Below are 22,173 nucleotides of genomic sequence, written 5' to 3'. Positions count from 1 at the left end.
ACAAGACCCTGTGCATGCTAACACATTTTCTAGTTTCTGCCCTACATCTGGCTTCCCAGCCACCCAGACCTTCCACAAACTACCTTGGGGCTCTTGCCTGAATTTTATTTCCAGTGTTTTAAAAACTTCAAAATAGATGGGGTACCTGGATGTCTCAGTTGGTTAAGTGTCCGGCTCTTGGTTTCGGCTCAGGTCATGATCTGAGCTTTGTGATGGAGCCCTGAGTTGGGCTCTGCACTCAGTGGGGAGTCTGCTTCCTCTCTCCTTCTACCCCTTCCCCTGCTCATGCACTTTCTCTCTCCCCTTCTCTCTCTCAACTAAACAAATAAGTCTTAAAACAAAAATGAAACTTTAAAGTAGAAATATTTATTTCAACTTTACAATATATTTTACTGATTTACTTGCTCATTATTGCTTCTTATAACTCCTTTCTTCCTTTTGGGTTTATTTTTATTTCTGTTGATTTCAAAGCTGAACAGGTATTTAAAGGAGGGTCTATGGGTAGTAAACTTTCTGAGTTCTTGTATGTCTGGAATTATCTTTTCTTGCCCTGACTTATGAATAATAGTCTGGATGAATATAAAACTCTTGACTTAAACTTACATTTAGTCAGATTTTAATGCCTTCTTGATTCGATATCACTGATGGACAATCTGATGTCGGTCTAATTCTCATCCCACTGTAGGTAATTTGTCTTTTAACTTCTAGGGCTTCCTCTTTGTCTTTAAGTTGCAAAAATTTCCCTAAGATTTTTCTGAAGTGTGACCTTAAAAAAAATACCAGTGAACTCTTTCAATTTCTGGACTCATATCTTTTTGAAGCTCTGAGAAATAGTCTACCAATTTTATCAAAACACTACTCTTCTTCATTCTCTTTCTGAAATTCCTTTCAAATGGATATCACAGTCTCTGTGTTGAGTTTCTATATCCCTCAACTTTCCTTTTACACATTCTGTCTTTCCATTTGTGCTTTGTTCTTGGGGAATTTTCCTTGCATGCTTCCCAGTTCACGAATACATTCTTTTTCTGTATCCAGTCTGCTCCTTATCCATCTGTCGGGGATTTTTGCTTAACTTTTGACGATCACATTTTTCAATTTAAGTTCTCTAACAGGATCTTCAAAACTACCTGTTTTCACTGCATTGATGTGCTTCGCTCCTTTACCTCAGATGGTGTTATCATAGGAATTTTTAAACATTTTCCTGAATGTTCTGTGAACTGTTTCCTTGGGGTAAGTTCTTTGTTGCCCCTCTTTCATAGACTTTGCCTGCTTTATGTATTTGGTAATTCTTGGTTGTAATCTCATCTATGAGAGCATTCTTCTCTACAAGCTCTCGGCTGTGATGGCCTGCTCGTCATTGGCCATGCAGTTGGTAATGGTGGCCTCCAGGTGGCAGTGTGGGGCTAGGGGAGGAGGTGGAAGGGGTGGAAGGGGTGGAAGGGGTGGTTGTGTGAGGGCCTTGAGGCTGCACTGTAGCCCTTGGCTGGATGGTTCAGCCGTGGCAAGGAGGGCGCCCCATACTGCTAAGGCTCCGACTTGCCCTCTTATTTAGGGTTGTCTCAGGGTTTCTGATTCTTAAACAAAATCAAAATTATGATTCTGATTCTTTCTTGTTTTGAATCATGGCTTCTGAATTTATTAATCTATTTCTATCTTTTCCATCATTAATCTGATGGGTTTGGTGCTGGTGGTAAGTAAAATATTGCGAAGGAGAATTTCCAGTTTCCCTTCCCAACACTAAAAATAAATTTAGTGATTTTTAATTACACAGTAAATTTTACGAACTTGTCTTTTAAAGAAACAATTTAGATTAAATTAACTTGTATGTCCTAAATAATGAAGAAATTTTAGGCATTATTATTATTACATAGAATTTTATTCTATTAACAATATCTGAGGGTTTTTTGATCCCCAGTGTATTTTGGGGATCCCAAAGGAACCATCAAGCTGAACTAATGTCCCCTCCTCTGAGGGATCAGTTGGATCTGACACATGAAAGAGTAAGCAGCCTCTTGGTCTGAGAGCCGCCGGCCGGCCTCCCTAGGGCTGTCAGAGGCCGCTTGCTGGGCGCCGTGAGGGTGGGACGAATCAGCGTGTGACATGCTGTGACTGTGGTTGACCTGCGTGTCCTCAGCACATGCTCGTTACTCTTACACGGGGTGCTGAGTGCTCTGAGCTGCTGAGAGTGGCGTCTGGGCTTGTCCTAAATGATGCGGTCCTCGCTGCTCCCCCACACTGCCAGGTACAAACAGGCAGCCTGGCTCAGACCTGGGCTTGTTGCTGCCACACTCCTGGGGTGGGGGTGGCTGCTTAAGCTGGGCAGAGTGACCAAACTTCCGGTCCCAACCCTCCCCAGGGCCAGGGGAAGGACCTGGTCTTCTGGGATGTTTCACAGGACTTGCTCCTTGTCTTCGCCCCATGGATGTGTCCCATTTCCCTCCCTCCTCCTGGCCTGGGAGAAGGTGTCCCACCTTCGTATGCCCCTGTGTACACACGTATGTACTTTCTCTTTCTTTTATTAGTTGTACCAGAGGTTCTTGGCAGTGCTGGCTGACCTCCAAGAGGTGAGGAAAAAGCCCTTGGCATGGGAGCCACCCAGAGGGTGGAGCTCCGAGCTCACAAATCCGTGCCTTGCTGAGCTGTGAAGATTCACTGCCACAACCCAGGGCGCAGGGATCTTTGTCAAGAGATGGGCTTGGAAGGGAGCCAGAACCCGGGCAGGAGGGACTGGCAGGGTGAACCAGGAGCTGAGGACTGAGGGCCGGGCTTCCCAGCCGCTGGCTACTATTCTCTGACATTCCTGAATGGAGACATGGAGCCCCTCAGCCCTCTAGGTGGCTGGAAGGGCCTGGGTGTCCAGAGCCCTCTCAACTATTCTCCTCCAGCTTCCTGCAGACATGTCCACTTACCCTAGTGTGCCCAGTCAGCGACCGTGCTGGATAGGAGGGCCATAGATGGAAGGAATTGCAAGTACAGACCAAAGGCACCACCTGGCCTTCCTCAGTCATAACATTCTTGAACTACTTGCTAGGATCAAGAGCTGAGGCCAAAGCCTTTACACAGGCTCCCTGCCCTGCCCCCACCAGGCTGCCGGGGCTCCCAGTTGCACCTACAGACTTTCATGCTCAGTAAAGCCCTTGTGGACCCCTCTCTGGATCTGTGCCTTCCTCTGAGTGAGAACTACTGCAGGCTGGCTGCCTTCTCAAGTCTTCTAGTGTCCCATACGCTGGCCTACATGTGACCAGGACCACTATCCTGAGGCTCCTTGTCCCAATCCCAGACTATGCCTGCCTTCTGGAGCCCTGACTCTGGAATCTAGGTCTGACCTGGGTCTAGACAAGCAGTTCCCGAGTGGAACTCCCAGAGAAGGCTTGCTTGTGAGGTCAGGCTGACTCTGGGGGAATCCAGGATGAGAAGCAGTTTGGAGTCCCAGGGCCAGACATCCCCTTTCTTTGAGGGACAGTGTGGCCAGGGGCTTGCCCCCACAGCCTGCAACAGCCTGAAATTCTTGTGTTTCCCAGAGAACATGGTCCATTAGCAGGTAGATGTGCTCTCTGTGGTCTGGAAATAGAAATTTGGAAATCACCAAAGCCAAGAGACTTTGGTGCCCTCAGAGCCTTTGATTCTGAAGAAGAGGTGCATAGATAGACCTTTTGTGATCACATCAGCCTCACTCTGTCTCCCTGACACGTCTTGCCTGGTCAAGGTGGTGCCACTCTACATAACTACCCTGGGACCTCGCCACCATGCCCCTGGCTTTATAGGAGCGAGGGATTCAGGCCTGGACTTGGTGGAGAAGAGCTGCGTAATGTCTGGATCGTCTTTTCACCTGATGCCCTATCAGTGTTCACTGCATCATCAGGAGCTCAGCCTCATGACCCAGTTTGAAAACCACCATGGCAGGGACTTAAAGAAACACAAGACCAAATCCGGAAGCCACCCAGGGCACTGTCTCCTAGCGGGGCAATCAGAAAGCTTGTACAAAGTGCTCACTGAATATGGGTCAGACTACATTCAATAGATTTCTCTGAAGGAAAAAAAAAAAAAGGAAGAGATTGTTAAGCGAGTGAATGTAGAGGAAAAAAGGGGAAAAAAAGGAAAGAAATTTAAGAACAGAGTCATGGGGACTCCAACATGCAGATGTCAGGAGGGTGGCCAGAAACAGCCATGGTAACTGAAGGGGAGCAGCTGGCGAGGCAGGAGAGACACCAGGTCAGCGTGGGGTCCAGGAGGCCAGGAAAAGAAGGCACTTGAAGTGGGGGAGCATCACTGACAGCATCATGCACAGCTGAGAGGCCCGGTGGGGTGAAGACCGAGGACCCATCGTCAGACCAGCAACACGGGTTCACCGGGGGCCGGAACAAGCAGTTCATCAGAGCGGTGGGAGAGAAACCTGACCGATTCAAGAAAGACAGATTGATGACAATACAGATAAATCTTTTGAGGAGCTAAGCTATAAAAAAGAACAAAGAAATGGGGAAGTAGCTAAAGGGATGAGCTATGGGGGGAGCAAGAGAATTTTTGTTTTGACAATGAAGGATTACTGCATGTTTAGTCACTGATGGGTATGATCCAACAGAAGAAGAAAAATTGATGATGCAGGAGAGAGAATGGAAATTTTCTGGACAAGTGTCCTTGAGTAGGGGAGAGAGAATGGAACCTAGCAGACAAGTAGGTGGTTGGCCTTAGGAGATGGATGATTGACCTCCAGTTACAGAAGGGAAGGCTGGGGACACAGCATGGCTACAGATGGTTGGTGGGGGGAGCTTAGGGAAGTTCTTTACTAAATTATTTCTGTTTCTCAGTGAAATGGTGATCGAGGTCATTGGCTGAGAGTTTGGAGGAGGTTTGGGAGGTTAACCAGATGGAGGAGGAAATACGACCAAGTGTTTTGAGTGGGAGAGAGAATGGGCTAGAACATGGGCTAGGCCTGTAGGCAGCACAAGAACCCCCTTGAGGCTCATGGTCATGGAGTTAAAGTGGGACATTTGGCCATGTGGGTGCAAGTGGTCCAAAAGTGAGATTCCACCAGGGTTAGATGCTGTCGAGTGGGTATAATGAAGCAAGTGATGGGCAAGCAGGTTGAAAATGGATGTCAGTGAATGATTATAAGTAGAACTGACGACTGTTCTTATTATTCCAGAAAAAAGGGAGATAAACAGCAATGGCCCCTTTGAATTCTCAGGGGGGACCAGCCCCCAAGTATTTCCAGTTCCAGGCAGGAAGGCTAGCCTGTGCCCAACCTGGAAGCCTCTTCTTACCAGGTGAGTGGGGGCAGGCGGTTCTGGGATCTGTTCCTAACCTTCTCCTCTCCCCACTGAGGCTGGTGTCCAGGGAAACTAAGTAAACATTTTCACTTCTCCTTATACTGTCCTTTTTCCTATATGACGTCCGAGGGGAAAGATTTTGACTGCTTGTCTCCTGTATAACCACAGTACAGCTGCAGACCTTGGGACCTCCCTGATACACTGAGCCCTGGGGGGTGGGTGGGTGCAGAAGGAGGCCCCCAGAGACCCTAAAGGCCATACTCTGGCCATCCAAGGATTGGAGGTTTAACCCAGTCTACACTGAGCACAGCCACACACATCCCTGGGCTGGCGTTTCCCAGTTCTCTCAGGCCCGGGCCACCTCTGCAGCTGCTCTTAGGGCCCTGGACCTGCATCCTGGCTAAAACCCTCCCTTACGTCCATGGCTGATTTGAGAGGAGCTACCTGTGTAGAATATTGGTCAACCAAACAATATTCATAGGAGCTATTCTCATGCCCGAGCAGGATGGACTTAAAACACAGGCCTGAGGGTCAGTCTGGGGAGTGGGGACAGCAAGAGTCAGGGATTGCCTGGTCACCTGCTCCCCCTTCTAAACTCTGGAGCTGTGCCTACTGCTTGCCGAGCAAGTCCAGACTCACTCTGGGTGGCCAAACCAGCAAACTGCTCTGCCATCCGGTGGGCTGAACCTGGTTTCTCCAACAATGCTAGGGGACCATGCAAAGGTTCTTTATATCTTAGAGTTACTCTTTTACCACAGCTAGCCATTTTTTATATTATATTGAACTACTCTTGATTGGACCCAGATTGCTACACTTTCTATTTCTGGTTAATCAGGATTTGGCTTTTTTTTTTTTATTATTCTTATGTTAATCCCCATACATTACATCATTAGTTTTAGATGAAGTGTTCCATGATTCATTGTTTGTGCATAACACCCAGCGCTCCATGCAGAACGTGCCCTCCTCAATACCCACCACCAGGCTAATCCATCCTCCCAACCCCCTCCCCTCTAGAACCCTCAGTTTGTTTTTCAGAGTCCATCGTCTCTCATGGTTCGTCTAGGATTTGGCTTTTTTTGATTAAAATGACAAAGACTTTATAGGATATGATGAAAACCTCTCATTCTGTCCCCTATCAAATGGGCTCACAGAACCTTTGTGAATGATTGCATAAAACACTCCCTGTGGACACACAAAGTACAAAGCAATTCCCTTTCTGCACTAGCAAATTGCAGAAGCATCTCTTTTGGGTGGATAAAATACAAAATGTGCTCCTTCTTTAATTCTGACCCAGCCCCATGCTCAGCTGGGTGCCTTTGTGAAGGGCAGAACAAGACACAAAGTCTGGGGAGAAGGAAGATTGGGAACTGGGTGGTCTAGGGGAGAAGATGGATAGGATGGATTGGGAAGTGGATGGACTTATGGGAGTGGGCTCAAAGGGTGAGCATCTGTGCGCTAATGGCGGGGCCTACCACTTACAGAAGAAGGACTGAATAACCAGATGAGTAGGGTGGCCCATCCAGTTGTCAATCAGCCTGTGTTCTTGGCCATCCCAATATTTGGATGCCATTACTCAGCCAAAGGAGAGGCAGCTGTTGGTCTGCTCAGCTTTTGGAATACTCAGCTTCTTGTTCAAGAGAGCTTGTTTCCAGGACTTATCAATCAGCTCTACCTCCTACATTTCTTATAACTAAACTGATTCCAACAAAGTTCTTTCCCCAAGCCCACGCACCCACTCCTTACTTTGGCTTTGCAATTCAGGGCATATTCTATACCTCGGTATGTGCTGTCTGCCCCTGGCTCTGAGTTCAGCATCCGCCACCTCCCTGCCCTTCTACCTGCTCCCTCCTGATGGATCATCATTGCTTTGGGCAGTCTTTCCAGGCGTTTTGTAGGTTGGGATTCAAATAAATGTCTTTTAGTCTCATCAAAGGTGGAGTTTGTGTTTCTGTTATTATTTTATCCTGTTGCTTTTGGATGACTTCCAAAGGGAAAATGCTGAATTTACTGCACCATTTTAAAATCTTATAAGGTTTTTGAATTTTTGCAAGTGTGATGTGTGTGAAATAGTATCTCTCTGTGGATTTAATTTGCATTTCCCTGAATACTAGTGAGATTAAACATATTTTGTATGTTTCTTGGTATTCTGGCTTGTTCTTCTGTGATATGCCTGTTGATATACTCTGCCCATTTTTCTATTCAGTTCTTTGTCTTTGTCTGGCTGACTTGTGTATATATTAATATTTTTTTGATCTAAAAAAAGCCAGTCTGTAGCTTCTTTTCTCAACTTTGGAAAGTGTCTTTTATTAAAAAGAAATTTTATGTTTTAATGTAATTGAGTGTATAATTGCTTTCCTTTATGGTTTGCATTTCTTGTTTAAGAAACTTTTCCTTATCCTGTTGCTGTAAATAATCTAACTCTTTGCTTTTAAAATAAAGGGCCTAAATTATGTTTTTTCCAGCACCATTTAGTGCATCTTTTCTGTTCTGATCTAACTTTTCCCATCTAACAAGTGTCCAATATGGGTGGAGCTGTTTCCGGGCTCCATATTCTGTTAATATTTGTCTATTGTCTATTGCACCAAGACCTAGCTGCTTTAATTAATTTATAGTAAGACAACTCTCTTTCATGTTCCTCTTTAAAATTTTCTTGGCTGTTATTGTTTTTTGGACCCTCTATATAAATTTTAGATACAGCTTGTCAAATTCTATTACAAACTCTTCTGGGGCTTCATTTGGAATGCCCTTAAATGTGTAGATTATTTTTAAAAGAATTGACATCTTTAGATATGGAGTCTACCTGTAGGCCACCCAGGTGCCCCATCAAGTCTCTAGTTCTAGTACAGGCCTATGTGCTTCACTCTCATCATCTATAAGTCCTTTTTAAACAATAAACTAGTAATTAGGGCACCCAGGTGGCTCAGTCAGTTAAGCATCTGCCTTCAGCTCAGGTCATGATCCCAGGGTCCTGAGATCAAGCCATACGTCTGGCTCCCTGCTCAATGGGGAGTCTGTTTCTCTCTCTCCTTCTGCCCCTCCCCTCCGCTCATGTTCTCTCTCTCTCACTCTCTCTCTCAAATAAATAACATCTTTAAAAAAAAAAGAAGAACTAGAGACTCAATGAGAATGAACTCACATTTAGCTTGATACAGATACTGATAGAGAGATATAGAAATAATTATAGATATGGGTATACACATGGCTTGATATATGTTATATACACACAGGTTTATATATACATATATAATATATTAAATATATAACATATTACATGCACATAAATTTGAATAACAAAATAACCCAGTATTTATAATCCAAAGCATAAAACAAATATCCATGGAGTCATACTGATATAAACGATTGAATAAAAAAATAAATCGGAGAGAGGAGACAAATCAATTTTCTGTGCAGAAGATTTCCAAAGGAAAAGATTTTATTTATTTATATGAGAGAGAGAGAGAACATGAGCAGGGGGAAGGGGTAAAGGGAGAGGGAGAAGCAGACTCCCCGCTGAGCAGGGAGCCCAACGTGAGACTCGATGTGGGACTCAATCCCAGGACCCCAGGATCATGACCTGAGCTGAGGGCAGATGCTTAACCGACTGAGCCACCCAGGTGCCCAATTCCAAAGGATTTATGTGGATACTCCCTGCTGAAGGAAATGGAACATAATTCCCCACCCCTTAAGCATGGCCTACGCTTAGTGACTAAAGAGTACAGTATGAAAAGGAGGAATAAAATAAGTTACAATAGGGAAAATTGACAAGTGTTACCTCAGCCAGGTGATCAAGGTCAACAGCAACAATGGAAAGGCATGTTGATAGTAGGTACCCTTGATGTGACGTGAGGAAAATGGTACTTACGTCTGTGGTCTTCCTCCCCAAAAGCCATAACCCTAATTATGAGAAAAACATCAGACAGATTTCAATCATGGGACATTCTACAAAATACCTGACCAGTACTCCTCAAAACCGTCAGGGTCATCAAAACAAGGGAAACTCAGAGAAGCGGTTATAGCCCAGAGGGAGGCTAAGGAGACATGACCAACTAAATGTAATGTCATATCCTAGGTGGAATCTTGGAACAGAAAAAGACATTAGGTAAAAACCAAGGAAATCTGAATAAAGTAAAGATTTTGTTAATAACAATGTATCAGTTATTTGTAACAAATGTGTCACTGTAATGTAAGATGTTGATAATAGGGAAACTGGGCACAAGATATATGAGCACCCTGTACTATCTTCACAATTTTTCTTTTTTTTTTTTTAAGTTTATTTATTTATTTATTTGAGAGAGAGAGAATGAGAGACAGAGAGCATGAGAGGGAGGAGGGTCAGAGGGAGAAGCAGACCCCCTGCCAAGCAGGGAGCCTGATGCGGGACTCGATCCTGGGACTCCAGGATCATGACCTGAGCCGAAGGCAGTCGCTCAACCAACTGAGCCACCCAGGCGCCCACAATTTTTCTGTTCTAAAAAACAAAGTTCATTTTTTTTAAAGGTTAAGTTTATTCTATGTTTCCATTTAGAGATGTGTTTCATATTTTTCAAATCATAGATTTTTAAGGCATGTTTTTAAGGCATAGATTTTTTAAGTCATATTTTTCAAATCATAAATTTTTTAAGGCACGTTTTAAGGCAAATTGATTTCTAGTTTATTTGTGTCTTGGTGAAAGGATGTTATCGTTATGTTACCTCGATTTTTGAGACTTAACCATAAAGCTTTGGTCATGATCAATGTTTATAAATTTTCCATTGTGCTTGGGAAGAAAGTGTATTCTCTCTCTGAATGTTGTGGCTGTAGGGGGTCTATCTATGTCCAGTAGACAAACTTGTTAACTGTGTTATTCAAATCTATATTCTTATTAGTATTTTTGTATGTTTTATTTATCTATTAGTGAGAGAGATGTGATTGTGGATTTGTCAGTCTTGTAATTTTTTCAAGTTTTGCTTAGAACATTTTAAAAGCATGTTACTTAGGTACATGCAAGTTTCAAACTGTCATATCTTTGGGGTGAATTATTCCTTTTATCTTTACATAGCAATTCTCTTTATCCCTAATGATTTTTGTATTAAAGTCTCTTATCTATGTCTACACCAGATTTCTTATAATCAGGGTTTACCTGGTGTAGCTTTTTCTAGATTTATTTTCAACTTTTTTTGTGTCCTTATTTTTTTAGTGTACCCTTGAAAACAGCTATAGGTGTTTTTTTAGAAACTATAGACTGACAATCTCCCTTTTAAAAATGTTGTATTGTGATCAACTTCAATCATATTGAAAAGTAAATTTATATATATATTTTTGTTTTTTAAGATTTTATTTATTTATTTGACGGAGAGAGACAGCGAGAGAGGGAACACAAGCAGGGGGAATAGGAGAGGGAGAAGCAGGCTCCCTGCCTAGCAGAGAGCCCGATGCCGGCCTTGATCCCAGGACCCTGGGATCATGACCTGAGCCGAAGGCAGACGCTTAACGACTAAGCCACCCAGGCGCCCTAAATTTATGTTTTTAATCTGATGAATTTAGTCCATTAACATTTATTATGATTATTGAGATGTGTGGATTCATTACTACTATCTTATCTTGTGTTTATTTACTCTGCTTTTTCTCAGTTTTTTTCTTCCTGAATTTTTTTGATTCTTTCCCTCCCCCTCTATTATTTTGGGATTTATATGCTCTACTTTTATTCTTTTTATAACTACCCCCAAATTTTAACCTGTTTACTTAAATGAACAGAGTTTAAAGTTGATCCATTTTTTCACTCCCTTCCAGAACAATACCATGTCCTCAGAATTTTTCAGCTCTAGTCACAACTTCTATTTCACATGTCATCACTCTGTGTTTTACTTCCTTTTATTTATTCCCCATTATTAGTCATCATCATGATTATTTGTATAGTCAATATTTTTTTGGCTTACCATATGCTTACTAACTTATTTTCCCATCAAACCTTCTTGCATGTCATCCTTTGTTCTACTTCCTTCTTCCTGGAGTGATTCTTTAGACATTTTTGGTGAGAGCTGTTGGTAATAGTTTTTCAGTTGTTGATCTGGTAAGTTCTCCTTCATTTAACACTCCATCCTAAAAAATAGTTTGGCTGTGTTAAAATTCTAATTTGGCAGTTTTTTTCTCTCAGCCTTTTGAAGATATTTTATGTTCTTCTGGCTTCTCATTATAGCTGTTGAGAAGCCCACTCCAACCTAATTGTCCATTTTTTTGTAGGTTTTCTCTTCTTCCTGAAAGCTTTCAATACTTTTTTCCTTTATCTTTGGTGTTCTGCAGTTACACTACAATGTATCCAGGATGAATATTTTTATTTGTCCTCCAGATTTGTGGTGATTCCTGGATAATAGCTTGTAATAATAATAGGTAATACCTACTGAGCGTTAGCTGTACATCAGGCACTATTCAAAGTACTTTAAAATGTTTCATTTCATATTCACAACAATACTATTATCACCCCCATTTTATAGGTGATTTAAGTATCTTGTCCAAGTTGCACAATGATGAATGTTGAAGGAGGATTGGAAACGGGGTTTCTCATGGGCTTCATGGGACCATGAATTGCTTTTCTGCTTAAGCTAGTTGGAATTTGGATTCTGGTACTTGCAACTGAAAAAATCCTGACTAATCCATTGGGTAACTGGATGGACATTGCTGCTTACTGAAATAGGCAACCCAGGAGGGAAAAGTTTTTCCTTTGGAAAAAGTAGGCACAGCATAGTATTACCTTATCCAGTGTCCTCCTAGATGCCAGGGGGCTTCAGAACCATCTCTGGAACTTGTTATTGATGTACCCCCAAATATTTTCTGCCCCTGAGGAGTGGCAATGTGTTGTAATTTGTATTAGAAGTGGTTTATTATTAATGACAAAACATCCAAATCATTTTCTTTATTTTTATTTTGATTAAAATTATCCATGTACTTAGTTTTTAAAAAATCAAATAGTTTTACAAAGCTTATAATGAAAAAAACATTAATTCCTTGCCCCACTCCAATCCACCCAGCAGCATCTGCTTTGAATTCTTTTATTGTTCCTTTAGGTATCTATCTCCATGTTGCTAAACTACATGCTTATACTGTTATTTCTTGATTTTTATTGAGTTCCTCTTATGGAAGATGAGGGTTTAGTTCTTTCATACTACCCTCCCTCAACTCCCCAATATTATTATAATTTTTGGTTAATATTTATTGTTTATATTATTTTGACTATGTTGTATATGATTACATTTCTTTCATTCTTAACTTTTAGTTTTCCTTGGAGTTAATACTTGCCTTACTTTTTCATTTGCTTAGTTTTCTATGTTACTGTCACTAATTTGTCCTCAAATTCTCCACCAGAAATGTAAATCTCTCAGTATGTCAGATGATCCATCGACTTATTTTCTCCTCTTTAACCTCCTCCTCCTTTTGATACTTCCTTGATGTCCCAATTTACTGGTTGCCCTGTAGGTAATGTCCTGGGACTTCCCTTCAGCGTGCTTCTGGATCTTCCTTCCTTTGATTTGCTTTTATGTTGGATCTTCTTCCTTCCTCTTTCTTTGCTTATTCTCTCATTTTGGTGGGACCTTATTTCTTAAAGTACCTTATTTCCTAAAGGATGGTCTATGGACTAGCAGCTTTGCATCATCTGAGAACCTTTTAGAAATGATGAATCTCAGGCCACACCCCAGATCTGCTGAATCAAAATCTACATTTTAATAAGTTCCCGAGGTGATCCATGTGTACTTTAAGGCTTAGAAAGCACTCTGATAGCTCACAAGAGGGGTAAAAATAATTTGAGAACTTGCATTTATTTATATACGTGTATTCTATTCTCACTTTTGACTGATAGTTTGGGAATAAAATTCTAAGTTGGAAGTCATTTTCTATCTGAATTTTCAAGATATTTTCCCATTGTCTTCTAACCTCCAGTGTTGTTGTTAAGTTTAATTACATTATAATTTCTGGTTTTTTGTGTGTGACCTTTTTGTGGTTTTTTGTTTACTCTTATTTCCAGGTTTCTGAAATTTCATGATAATGTGCTTTGGTGAAGGTCTTTGTTATCGTTATTGATTGTTCTGTATATTCAATGAACCCTTTTAATCTGGGGACTCTGGTTCTCAATATTTTCTTGTATTATTTCTCCAAATGTTTCCTTTATTATCTGTTCCTGGAACTCCCTATTGGGAAGATATTGGACTTCCTGACATACTTCTCTAAATTTTCTTATCTTAAATCTTTTATTTTCATTTCTTCCTATCTCTGTTTTGCTTCTAGGGAGATTTTTCTCAACTTTATTGACTAATTCTTCTATTAATTTTACTTATTTCTGCCATCATATTTTTAATGTACAGGAGTTCTTTATATTCTCTGGATGTCCCATTTTATGGCATCCCATTTTTTTCTTACATAGGTACATCGTATTTTTTATCTCACCAGAAAAAGTGTAGTTTTTTTTTTTAAGTTTTCCTCTCCCTCCTGCATTGTCTCTGTTTCCTCTAAGTCTCTTTATTTAGTTTGTAGTTTTTATCTTCTGTCTTCATTAGATGACTTAGAGGATTTCTTCAAATGTCTGGTGACACCTGGCTATTAGTTCACATTAAGAGTGAGGCACTAAAGTGACCTCAGAAGCTCTGTGCATATAGTCTGACCTGGTTGAGTAGGGACTTCACTGTAGGTTGATTAGGCAGAGACCTAAAACTGTGTAGTAAAATGCTTACCTGTTAGTATTGGTAGCTTTTTATCTTTTGTTGTTCAGTTTCCCTGGAAGGGAATCTCTATTCTCTTGTCTGGTGGTGTTGGTAATGGTTGGTGACAGGAGAGGCATGTGGCTGGCTGCCAGCATTCTGAGGGCTGAGTGGGGAAAGAAGTGGAGGTGGTGACACCCATTTCAGTACATGGACTCCCTTTCAAATTGCCTGTTCACAGCTGTCTGTTGTCCTCAAATCTTCCTCCTCTCCCTAGAGTAAATTTTCCATCTTTTGCTGGAATTTGGCAGGAAATCTGTAAGACTAGGATTCTTCTACCAGTTTCCAATCCATCATCCTATTTTCAGATTCATCTGCACTTCTCCCTTTAGGGGTACCTAAGCTTTCCTAGTGTTTTAAACCACCAATTAATTTACTTTTTCACTCTCAGACCCCGTTCCTAAATGCAGACTCCCAACTCTATCTTTTGGGTTTTTCTTTTTTATTTTTAATTGAGTATAACTTATACAGTAAGGTACAAAATCATAGATATACAGCTAGTTGAATATTTACATAAAAATACATCTTGAGTAATCACCACCTCAGTCAAGACATAGAACATTTTCATCTCATCTGAAGATTCCCTTGTGCCTCCTCCCAGAAAATAATCCCAAGCAAAAGTAACCACATTTTAACTTCCATCACCAAAGATTAATTTTGTCTCTTCCAGATCCTGATAATCATGGAATCCTGCAGTGTGTATTCTTCTGTGTCTGGTTTCTTTCACTCACCATTATGTCTATACTGGTACTTTGTTTTCAGTAGCTGGTCTTGGCTTCTGATTCACCATCCTTTTGTCTCCTTCTCTTACTCTCCAACCCCCCATCCCCCCTCACAATCCAGCGCCTCCTTCAGCCTCCTGAAGGTATGGGGTGATGGACCCATGCTGGAATGGCTCCTGCTGATGGGTGTGCACAGTTTCCTCCCTAATTATCCACAGTTGGCTCTTTGAACTTGGGCCAGTTGTACACCTACCACTCCATGCAAACATGGGCTTATTGTTTCAAAAGCTAAATGATGTGTGTGAAAGGGTATGTATGTGTACATGTGTGAGAGATCCTGGTCTAGATTTCTGGCTCTGTCAGGGATGCATCCTTTGATCTGAGCAAGTCTGTTTCTCTGTCCCTGTTTCTCATTCCCCCAAGCCTCTTTGAGCCAACAAATACTGAGAACTTCTTCAGGGTCAGCAGATTTTAGGCTGGTGAAAAGGAGACTCATTCTGACTTAGTGGTCTCATCCCTTCCCACCAGTGCACCCCTCAGTGCTGAGCTGCCCATAGTCAGCCTGCTTCATGACCTGCACCCCTGTTCCCACTGCTCTTTGCCCTCCATTTACATAAATATTAACATTAAATACATATATATGTACAAACATATATATATAGTTAGCTTTGAAAGTCAAAAATATTTAAAATAGCAAATTAAACACTGTATGAAAAGGTGAATATTTAATAATGAAAAGTTGACAGAAATAATATTGATATTTTTTAGAAGTGTGTTCTTAAGAAGCTAAGTATGTAAAGTTATTATCTTGGAATTAAGAGCCAGTAATCCCAGGTGCTGGAAAATCTCTTTCTGAATCTATATAAGTCAATGTTAATTATACTTCAATAAAACAAACAAACAAAAAAAACTTTCAAACTTTAAACTTCCAAACTTCTAACTTTCCTCTGGATCCTCTGGCCAGCTCTTATTTGATAACTTTGAGAACATCTTACTGAAACTTGTTAATTATCTTTTTGTAGAGATTGCAATCTTTTAATACCTAGCTACATTTTTTGTTTCAAAGAAAGCATTTACTGATGGTCTTGGTCTTTTGTTTCATCACCTATAGACAGAGTATTCTATATAAAGTTATTATTAATTTCAATATGTACAGAATGTACTTCAGTTTGATTTAGAATTTTACTGCAGTGACAGACTGTGCAGGGAAGAGTTGTGTTTGGCAAGTATTCTCAGTATAAATGGAACAACAGTCATTGATATTGCTTTAAGATGTAGAGACTGATTTTATTTTCTTCTTCCATATTTTAGATACCAAAAGAAAGGCTGACTCTGTCACCTCTGATCTCAGTGCTCTCCCACCCAGTGTCCTCAGAGGGGCAGCCCCTGATGGAGCTGGTCCCCTGCCTCTTGTCCGAGCCTTCCAGGAATGGGGCTCCCAGGACTTCTGCTTCTGGACCACTCCTCTGCACTGGGAGGTGTATGGGAGGGTCTCGTGGGTGCCTGACTCATGTCTAAGTGGGAAGCATCTGCTTCACAGGGCTCCTCTACTCAGCCTTTTTGGGAAGCGGGAGGATGGGAAGGGCTGGCAATATGATATGGGCAAGACAGGAGGTTGTAGGAACTGAGTGATGAAGATGGCCCAGAAGGGGCTGTGGGAAGAGGGTCTGGGAAGTGGTAGAAATGGGGAGGGGCTGCAGAGAGCCAAAAAGTCTGAGCACAGTGGCTGGATGACTTCTGAAATAACATTTTATACCAATAAATATACTGGTACTCCACTTTTAAATAGCACAGAATACTGTAAATTGGTGTTGCAATGATCAATAAGTACTAACTCATCTTCCAAATCTCCTCTTAAGGATTCCTCCTCTGGGAACCTTTTTCCACACATCCCATTTAGATTTTTTTTTCTTTTTGATTACTTGTGTTATCTTATATCCCAGCCCCTGAGCTTCTAGATAATTGTGTAAGGGGGGAGGTTGCAGTGGGCTGGGAGGAATTAAAATCTGCCACTTCAGATTTGGTTCTGGGTAAACTCAACCACTTTTAGGAAATGCTTATTTTGGAGATCTCCACCCCCATCCTGTAGTCAAGATGGCAGCTAAGCATAGCGGGGAGCTTCAACAGCCTTGAGGGGATGTAGCCCAGCATTTACCTGGGGTTTTCTGGGGTCTCCTGGGCCTGGGCTTTGGGCTCTTTCTTACACCATAGCTGATACCACCAGCTGGTGGGACAACTGTCCTATTTTATGCTGGCCTGGTCAGGGCCAGGACCCTGCTGACTCGGACCCACCTCAGCTCTCTTGGCAGCTGAGAATAGTCTGTGCCTCATCCAGACCCTGTCCATCCTTTGGCTTAGACTGGTGTCTGCTTCTGTCACACCTCACACCTTTCCATGGCAGAACTAGACTGGTCTCTGGCTCTCAGCTTAGCTACCTTCTACACTCTCAGTGAGAGCTCAGAAAGACTCCTGGATCTCTTCCATACCATAAGGGGGCCTAGAGAGATTGGGGGCCACCGTTGCTGGCTCTTGCCCTACCTAGACCCTTTCTCAATCATTTCTAACAACACCATGGGCATCACCAAGTTGAACAGATCCTTCTCTCAGAGGATGTGACTTTTCCCAGGATGCATCTTCGGAGAGAGGACCAAGCCCACAGTTGTGCATAATGCCCTCTCAGGGTTTGGGGCTGAAGCAGGAGCTGAGATACATGACTCTCTGACTTCTTGTTATTCTCCATGCTCCCCATCCTGGAACTATATAGAGCCTTTCTCCATTCATCTTTTTTTTTTTAATTTTATTTATTTATTTGAGATAGTGAGAGAGAGAGCGTCAGACAGAGAGAGAGAGCACAAAGTGGGGGGAAGAAAGAGAGGGAGAAGCAGACTCCCTGCTGAGCAGGGAGCCAGATATGAGGCTGGATCCCAGGACCCCAAGATCATGACCTGAAACAAAGGCAGACGCTTAACGGACTGAGCCACCCAGGTGCCCCTCCATTCATTTTTAAGTTGGGTGAGCATGTGCCCTAAGCACACAGGACTCACATTTCAAAGCTTTGCTTGTGATATGTAAAGGGAAATTTTGGCAACTTAATTTTTCTCACAATGTCCAGCGTTCAGGCCTTGTCTCTGGAGAGTTGACTTTGAGACTTGAAGTAGAAGAGGGGGGCCCCTTTTGTGTTCTCATCTCCAGCTTTGACAACGGGGGCCATTGGCCAAGAGGGGGAAGATGAGCAGGAGGAAGGGTCAAAACATTAAAAACACATTTACATATATATTTTAAAATCCTGCTACATGAGAAAAGATATCAACCATAGCTGTGGCCGAGGAGCATGATGGGGGGCCAGGCTTGACCCCCAGTGCTCAGTTCCATCTCAATCACTCACTGCACCCCCCTGTGGGGTTAGAGGGAAGGAAGAGTTCTTGGCATGAGAGGGGAGCCTCAGGTGCCACTCTAGTTGGTCGCAGGAAGGGGTCAGGTTGGCTGGGGCTACAAGCCTTGAGGTGGCACAGATGTACCCACCTTTCCTAAACCCTGGCAAGCTGATCATTGTCTCAGGGTCCTCCCCCTTGGGGTTGTTGGTTTGTTGGGTGTTTACAGGAAAACTACCACAATTCAGATGAATTGTGATCAATGTGATGAATTCAGATCAATGCTAGGTGGAGAGAGAAGAGTATATTTCATATGAACCCCGGGCAGCACAGCAGGATACCTGAAACTCTGGACACGGATCTGGGTAGCGTTCTCCTGTGAAATCTGGTGATGTGGTGGAGGCCACCACTGAAGTTTAGAGAATGATTTTTTTCTACTGAGATAAACTAATCCACGGAAATAAAAATCGATAGAGGGCCTTATTCATGCTTACGACAGTTCAGTTTTGGTTTGTGTTTTGAAATGTATAAAGGGCTTAACTAATCTTTTTTAAAACTATGAGCTAGAACATAAAAGTTATAAATATAATAAATTTAAATGCTCACACACATTTCCAATGTGTGGAAGGTTTATGAAAAGAGGAATCTGAGGGACGCCTGGGTGGCTCAGTCGTTAAGCGTCTGCCTTCGGCTCAGGTCATGATCCCAGGGTCCTGGAATCGAGTCCCACATTGGGCTCCCTGCTCATCAGGGAGCCTGCTTCTTCCTCTCCGCTCCCCCCTGCTTAATGCTATCTCTCTCTCTATCTCAAATAAATAAATAAATTAAATCTTTAATTTAAAAAAAAGGAAAGAAAGAAAAGAGGAATCTGAGAGGAAAAGACCAGTAGGGCAGAATGGGGGGCAGGCAGAGCCCCCTAGAGATGGAGGAAGCCAGGCAGGGAAGGCAGAAGAGTCTTACAGGGAGGTTGGTCCAGTTACATCAGTAGGGTTTTTGTTGTTGTTGTTTTTAAGATTTTATTTATTTATTTGACAGAGAGAGACACAGTGAGAGAGGGAACACAAGCAGGGGGAGTGGGAGAGGGAGAAGCAGGCTTCCCGCAGAGCAGAGAGCCCAGTGCGGGACTTGATCCTGGGACCCTGAGATCATGACCTGAGCGGAAGGCAGATGCTTAACGACTGAGCCACCCAGGCACCCCACATCTGTAGTTCTTGAGACATGCTCTTATTTCTTAACTCATCCTGAAGTTCATGTATGTGCTACCACTGCCTCCAGACAAAATTAATTAGCTGAATGATGTTTGTTTATAGCTCTTCTATGGCTCTTTATTTCGAAATTCCAGAGGCTCTATTCTGGGTCAGGTACCAGCCCCAGCACTCCAGAACCTGCAGTGTAATGTCCCAGGTTCTGAGACACTGATGTGTTCCATTGGCTGAGAGACGTGGAGTAGAACACAGATTTATGCCTGACAGAAGCTTTGTTAGGTGGGGATCAGGCCTGTTTTTACTGCCCTGGCTCGCCCTCTCTTGGGGACATGGTAGACATTCAATAAATATCTGTTGGATGAATGAATGGATTGGCTGGGTGGTATCCTGTCCATTGCTTAGAGAAAGGCTTATTCATTCCAATAGCCCTAGAATGAGAAGGACCAGTGCTTCTTTCCTGCTTGGTCCTGAGCAGTCCTGGACAGGAAATGGTCCTTTCTCTTTTGTCAACAGAGTGAATAATCACTTCCTCATGAGGCAAGAGAGCAGACCTGCCTGTGCCTCGATCTTGACATGCTAATTAGTGCTGAATGCTGAAGCATGTGTCATCCCTGCCTCACATGATACATCTTGCCACCTGTCTCATCATTCGCTTCAGGACTTTTGCCTAGAATTGAGACTCAGCTTGGCATCAGCTCTGTCTCCTCCTCCACCCCTGTCAGGTGTCTCCTCTCCTCCATGACACTGTCATCAAGTGTTTTTCTAGGGGAAGGTGAAGGGAGAGGAGTAACTGAACCCTTCTTTCCTGAAGTTAAGGTGGGTGAGGGAAGAGCTGAGACCCAAATGAAAAGCCCAGAACTAGATCTACTCCTTCAGGCAAGGCTGGATCCAGGGACACTCTCATGCTCCCCCTTGCCTGCAGTTCTGTTGGAGAGAGTCCGTCTTGCAGATGGTGGTTAAAAACACTGCCTCTGGACTAGATCTCCAGGCTGACCTGGGGGCAGTCCCTCAACCAATTCCTGCCTCAGTTCTCTCATTTGTAAAATGAGGATAATAATAACACCTGCCTCGTAGAGTTTTGGGGGATGAATAAATATGTTATATATGTAAAGTGCTTTGAATGGTGTGATATATGGCCTAGATCCATGTTTCATGGAACCTGAAGTTGATTTAAAATTAGGTACAAAAGTATTTATTTGGAATGATAAAAGAAATCACAAAAATAGGGGTGCCTGGGTGGCTCAATCGGTTAAGCGTCTGCCTTTGGCTCAGGTCATGGTCTCAAGATCCTGGGATCGAGCCCTGCATTGGGCTCCCTGCTCAGTGGGGAGCCTGCTTCTCCCTCTCCCTCTGCCTCTCCCTCTGCTTACTGCTCCCCCTGATTGTGCTCTCTCTCTCTGTCTCTCTCAAATGAATAAATAAAATCTTTTTTAAAAAATCACACAAAAATACAAATTTTAAAAGGCTGATAAATGCCAAAACATCACAAAATTTTTAAAGTAACATACTATTTAAACTAATTAATTGCCATTAATTAACCTCTGTACCTTTCCCTTTGCTGTTTGGTTGCATATTCTTTGATTTCTCTTTATTTGACACAGATTTTATAATATCATTTTCTTTAGAACAAATAGAAAACAATCTTCTCTCTATCTTGGTTGATTGAAGATTTTTTAAAAATTAAAATTCTGACGTATGTGGCTTGCATGACGTTCCTATTGGACCGTGCTGCTCTAGACCCTTTTTCCAGAAGCATTCACATGCATACATACCCACATCATTCTGTATATAATTTCCAGAACCACTGAGAGTGCCCCAAATCCCATCCATGGGCCCTAGTCCCAGATTAAGAATCTCTGAGTCAGGAATGTCATGGTTTTCACCTGGCTTAGCATCAACCACACTGTCACTGCATAGATGGGGAAACTGAGCACCAAGCTCTCCTGCGAGTCCAACCAGCTGAGCCCTGGGTTCAGATCCTCTGGGGATGGGGGGGTGCCTGGCCTTGCCATACCTGTGTGAAGGGCTGGCACTGGGGGTTACCTCATAGACAGTGATGCTGCAGCTCAACCTCTGTAGCTCCCCTCGACAATCTGGTGGTCTGAGATGAGACCCACATCACTTCAGGGAGATGTTAAATCACTCGTCAGCGAGTTGTATTTCTCAGGACTTCTACAGTCCAGGGATGGCTCTGGAGGCCATGGTGGGGCGGGCAGGCTCCAGGCTAGGCTAAGCCCAGACTGGGGAAGGGGACACAGACTTTTAGTCCAGAGGGCATAATCCTGGGCTCTGCCACTCACCAGCTGTGTGACTCCGTGCATTGCTTCATGTGTGACCTACTTTGGAATAAGTTGTTCTTCAGAGTTTTCTACATTTTATGTTTACTTTTTCATTACATTTTACATCTGGTTCATGCAAATTAGAAATATTCTCCATTCAGTTATTCCTGACTTTTTCATAGACTATTATTAATTTTCTTTTTTTGGTCAATTCTGTAATAATACTTCTTATTTTATTTTTTTAAGATCTTATTTATTAGAGAGAGAGAGTGAACTTGAGCAGAGGGAGAGGCAGAGGGAGTGGGAGATGGAGAAACAGGCTCCCCACTGAGCAGGGAGCCTGATGCAGGGCTCGATCCCAGGACCCTGGGATCATGACCTGAGCCAAAGACACACACTTTACCAACTAAGCCACCCAGGCGCCCCTGTAATAATACCTTTTAGATCCATTTGTACTAAGTTAACGTTAATTCAGTTTCATTTGCCTTGAAAAAAACATCATGCTGTTCAATTACATAGTGGATTGACAGTGAAATAACTGAATTCGTGTCATTTCAGGAAAACACTTGGTGTTGCTGTGGACACTGAACAGTTTATTTATTT

The 22,173-nt window shown here is 42.6% G+C and overlaps 1 protein-coding gene across 2 annotated transcripts in view; it reads left to right on the top strand.

The window, feature by feature from the left end:
* The window catches only part of PLA2G4F (phospholipase A2 group IVF), a 35,490-nt gene extending 18,946 nt beyond the window's left edge, over positions 1 to 16,544 (top strand). Inside the window, exons 21-23 of one of the 2 annotated variants that reach the window (XR_002480618.1) lie at positions 2,523 to 2,564; positions 5,144 to 5,264; positions 16,027 to 16,544. Coding sequence is in view for 1 of the 2 variants with exons in the window: in XM_021695614.1 (XP_021551289.1) it covers positions 2,523 to 2,564; positions 5,144 to 5,158 (57 nt within the window). In the remaining variant the exon portion in view is untranslated. Of the gene's footprint in view, positions 1 to 2,522; positions 2,565 to 5,143; positions 6,138 to 16,026 lie in introns of those variants that run through there. The other variant, XM_021695614.1, reaches the window with a different exon arrangement.
* Positions 16,545 to 22,173: the final 5,629 nt, after the last annotated feature.

Source organism: Neomonachus schauinslandi, chromosome 9 (assembly GCF_002201575.2).
Source record: "Neomonachus schauinslandi chromosome 9, ASM220157v2, whole genome shotgun sequence".
NCBI lineage: Eukaryota > Metazoa > Chordata > Mammalia > Carnivora > Phocidae > Neomonachus > Neomonachus schauinslandi.
The sequence above is the reverse complement of the archived record's forward strand: the minus strand, read 5'-3'. Positions and strand labels throughout refer to the sequence as shown.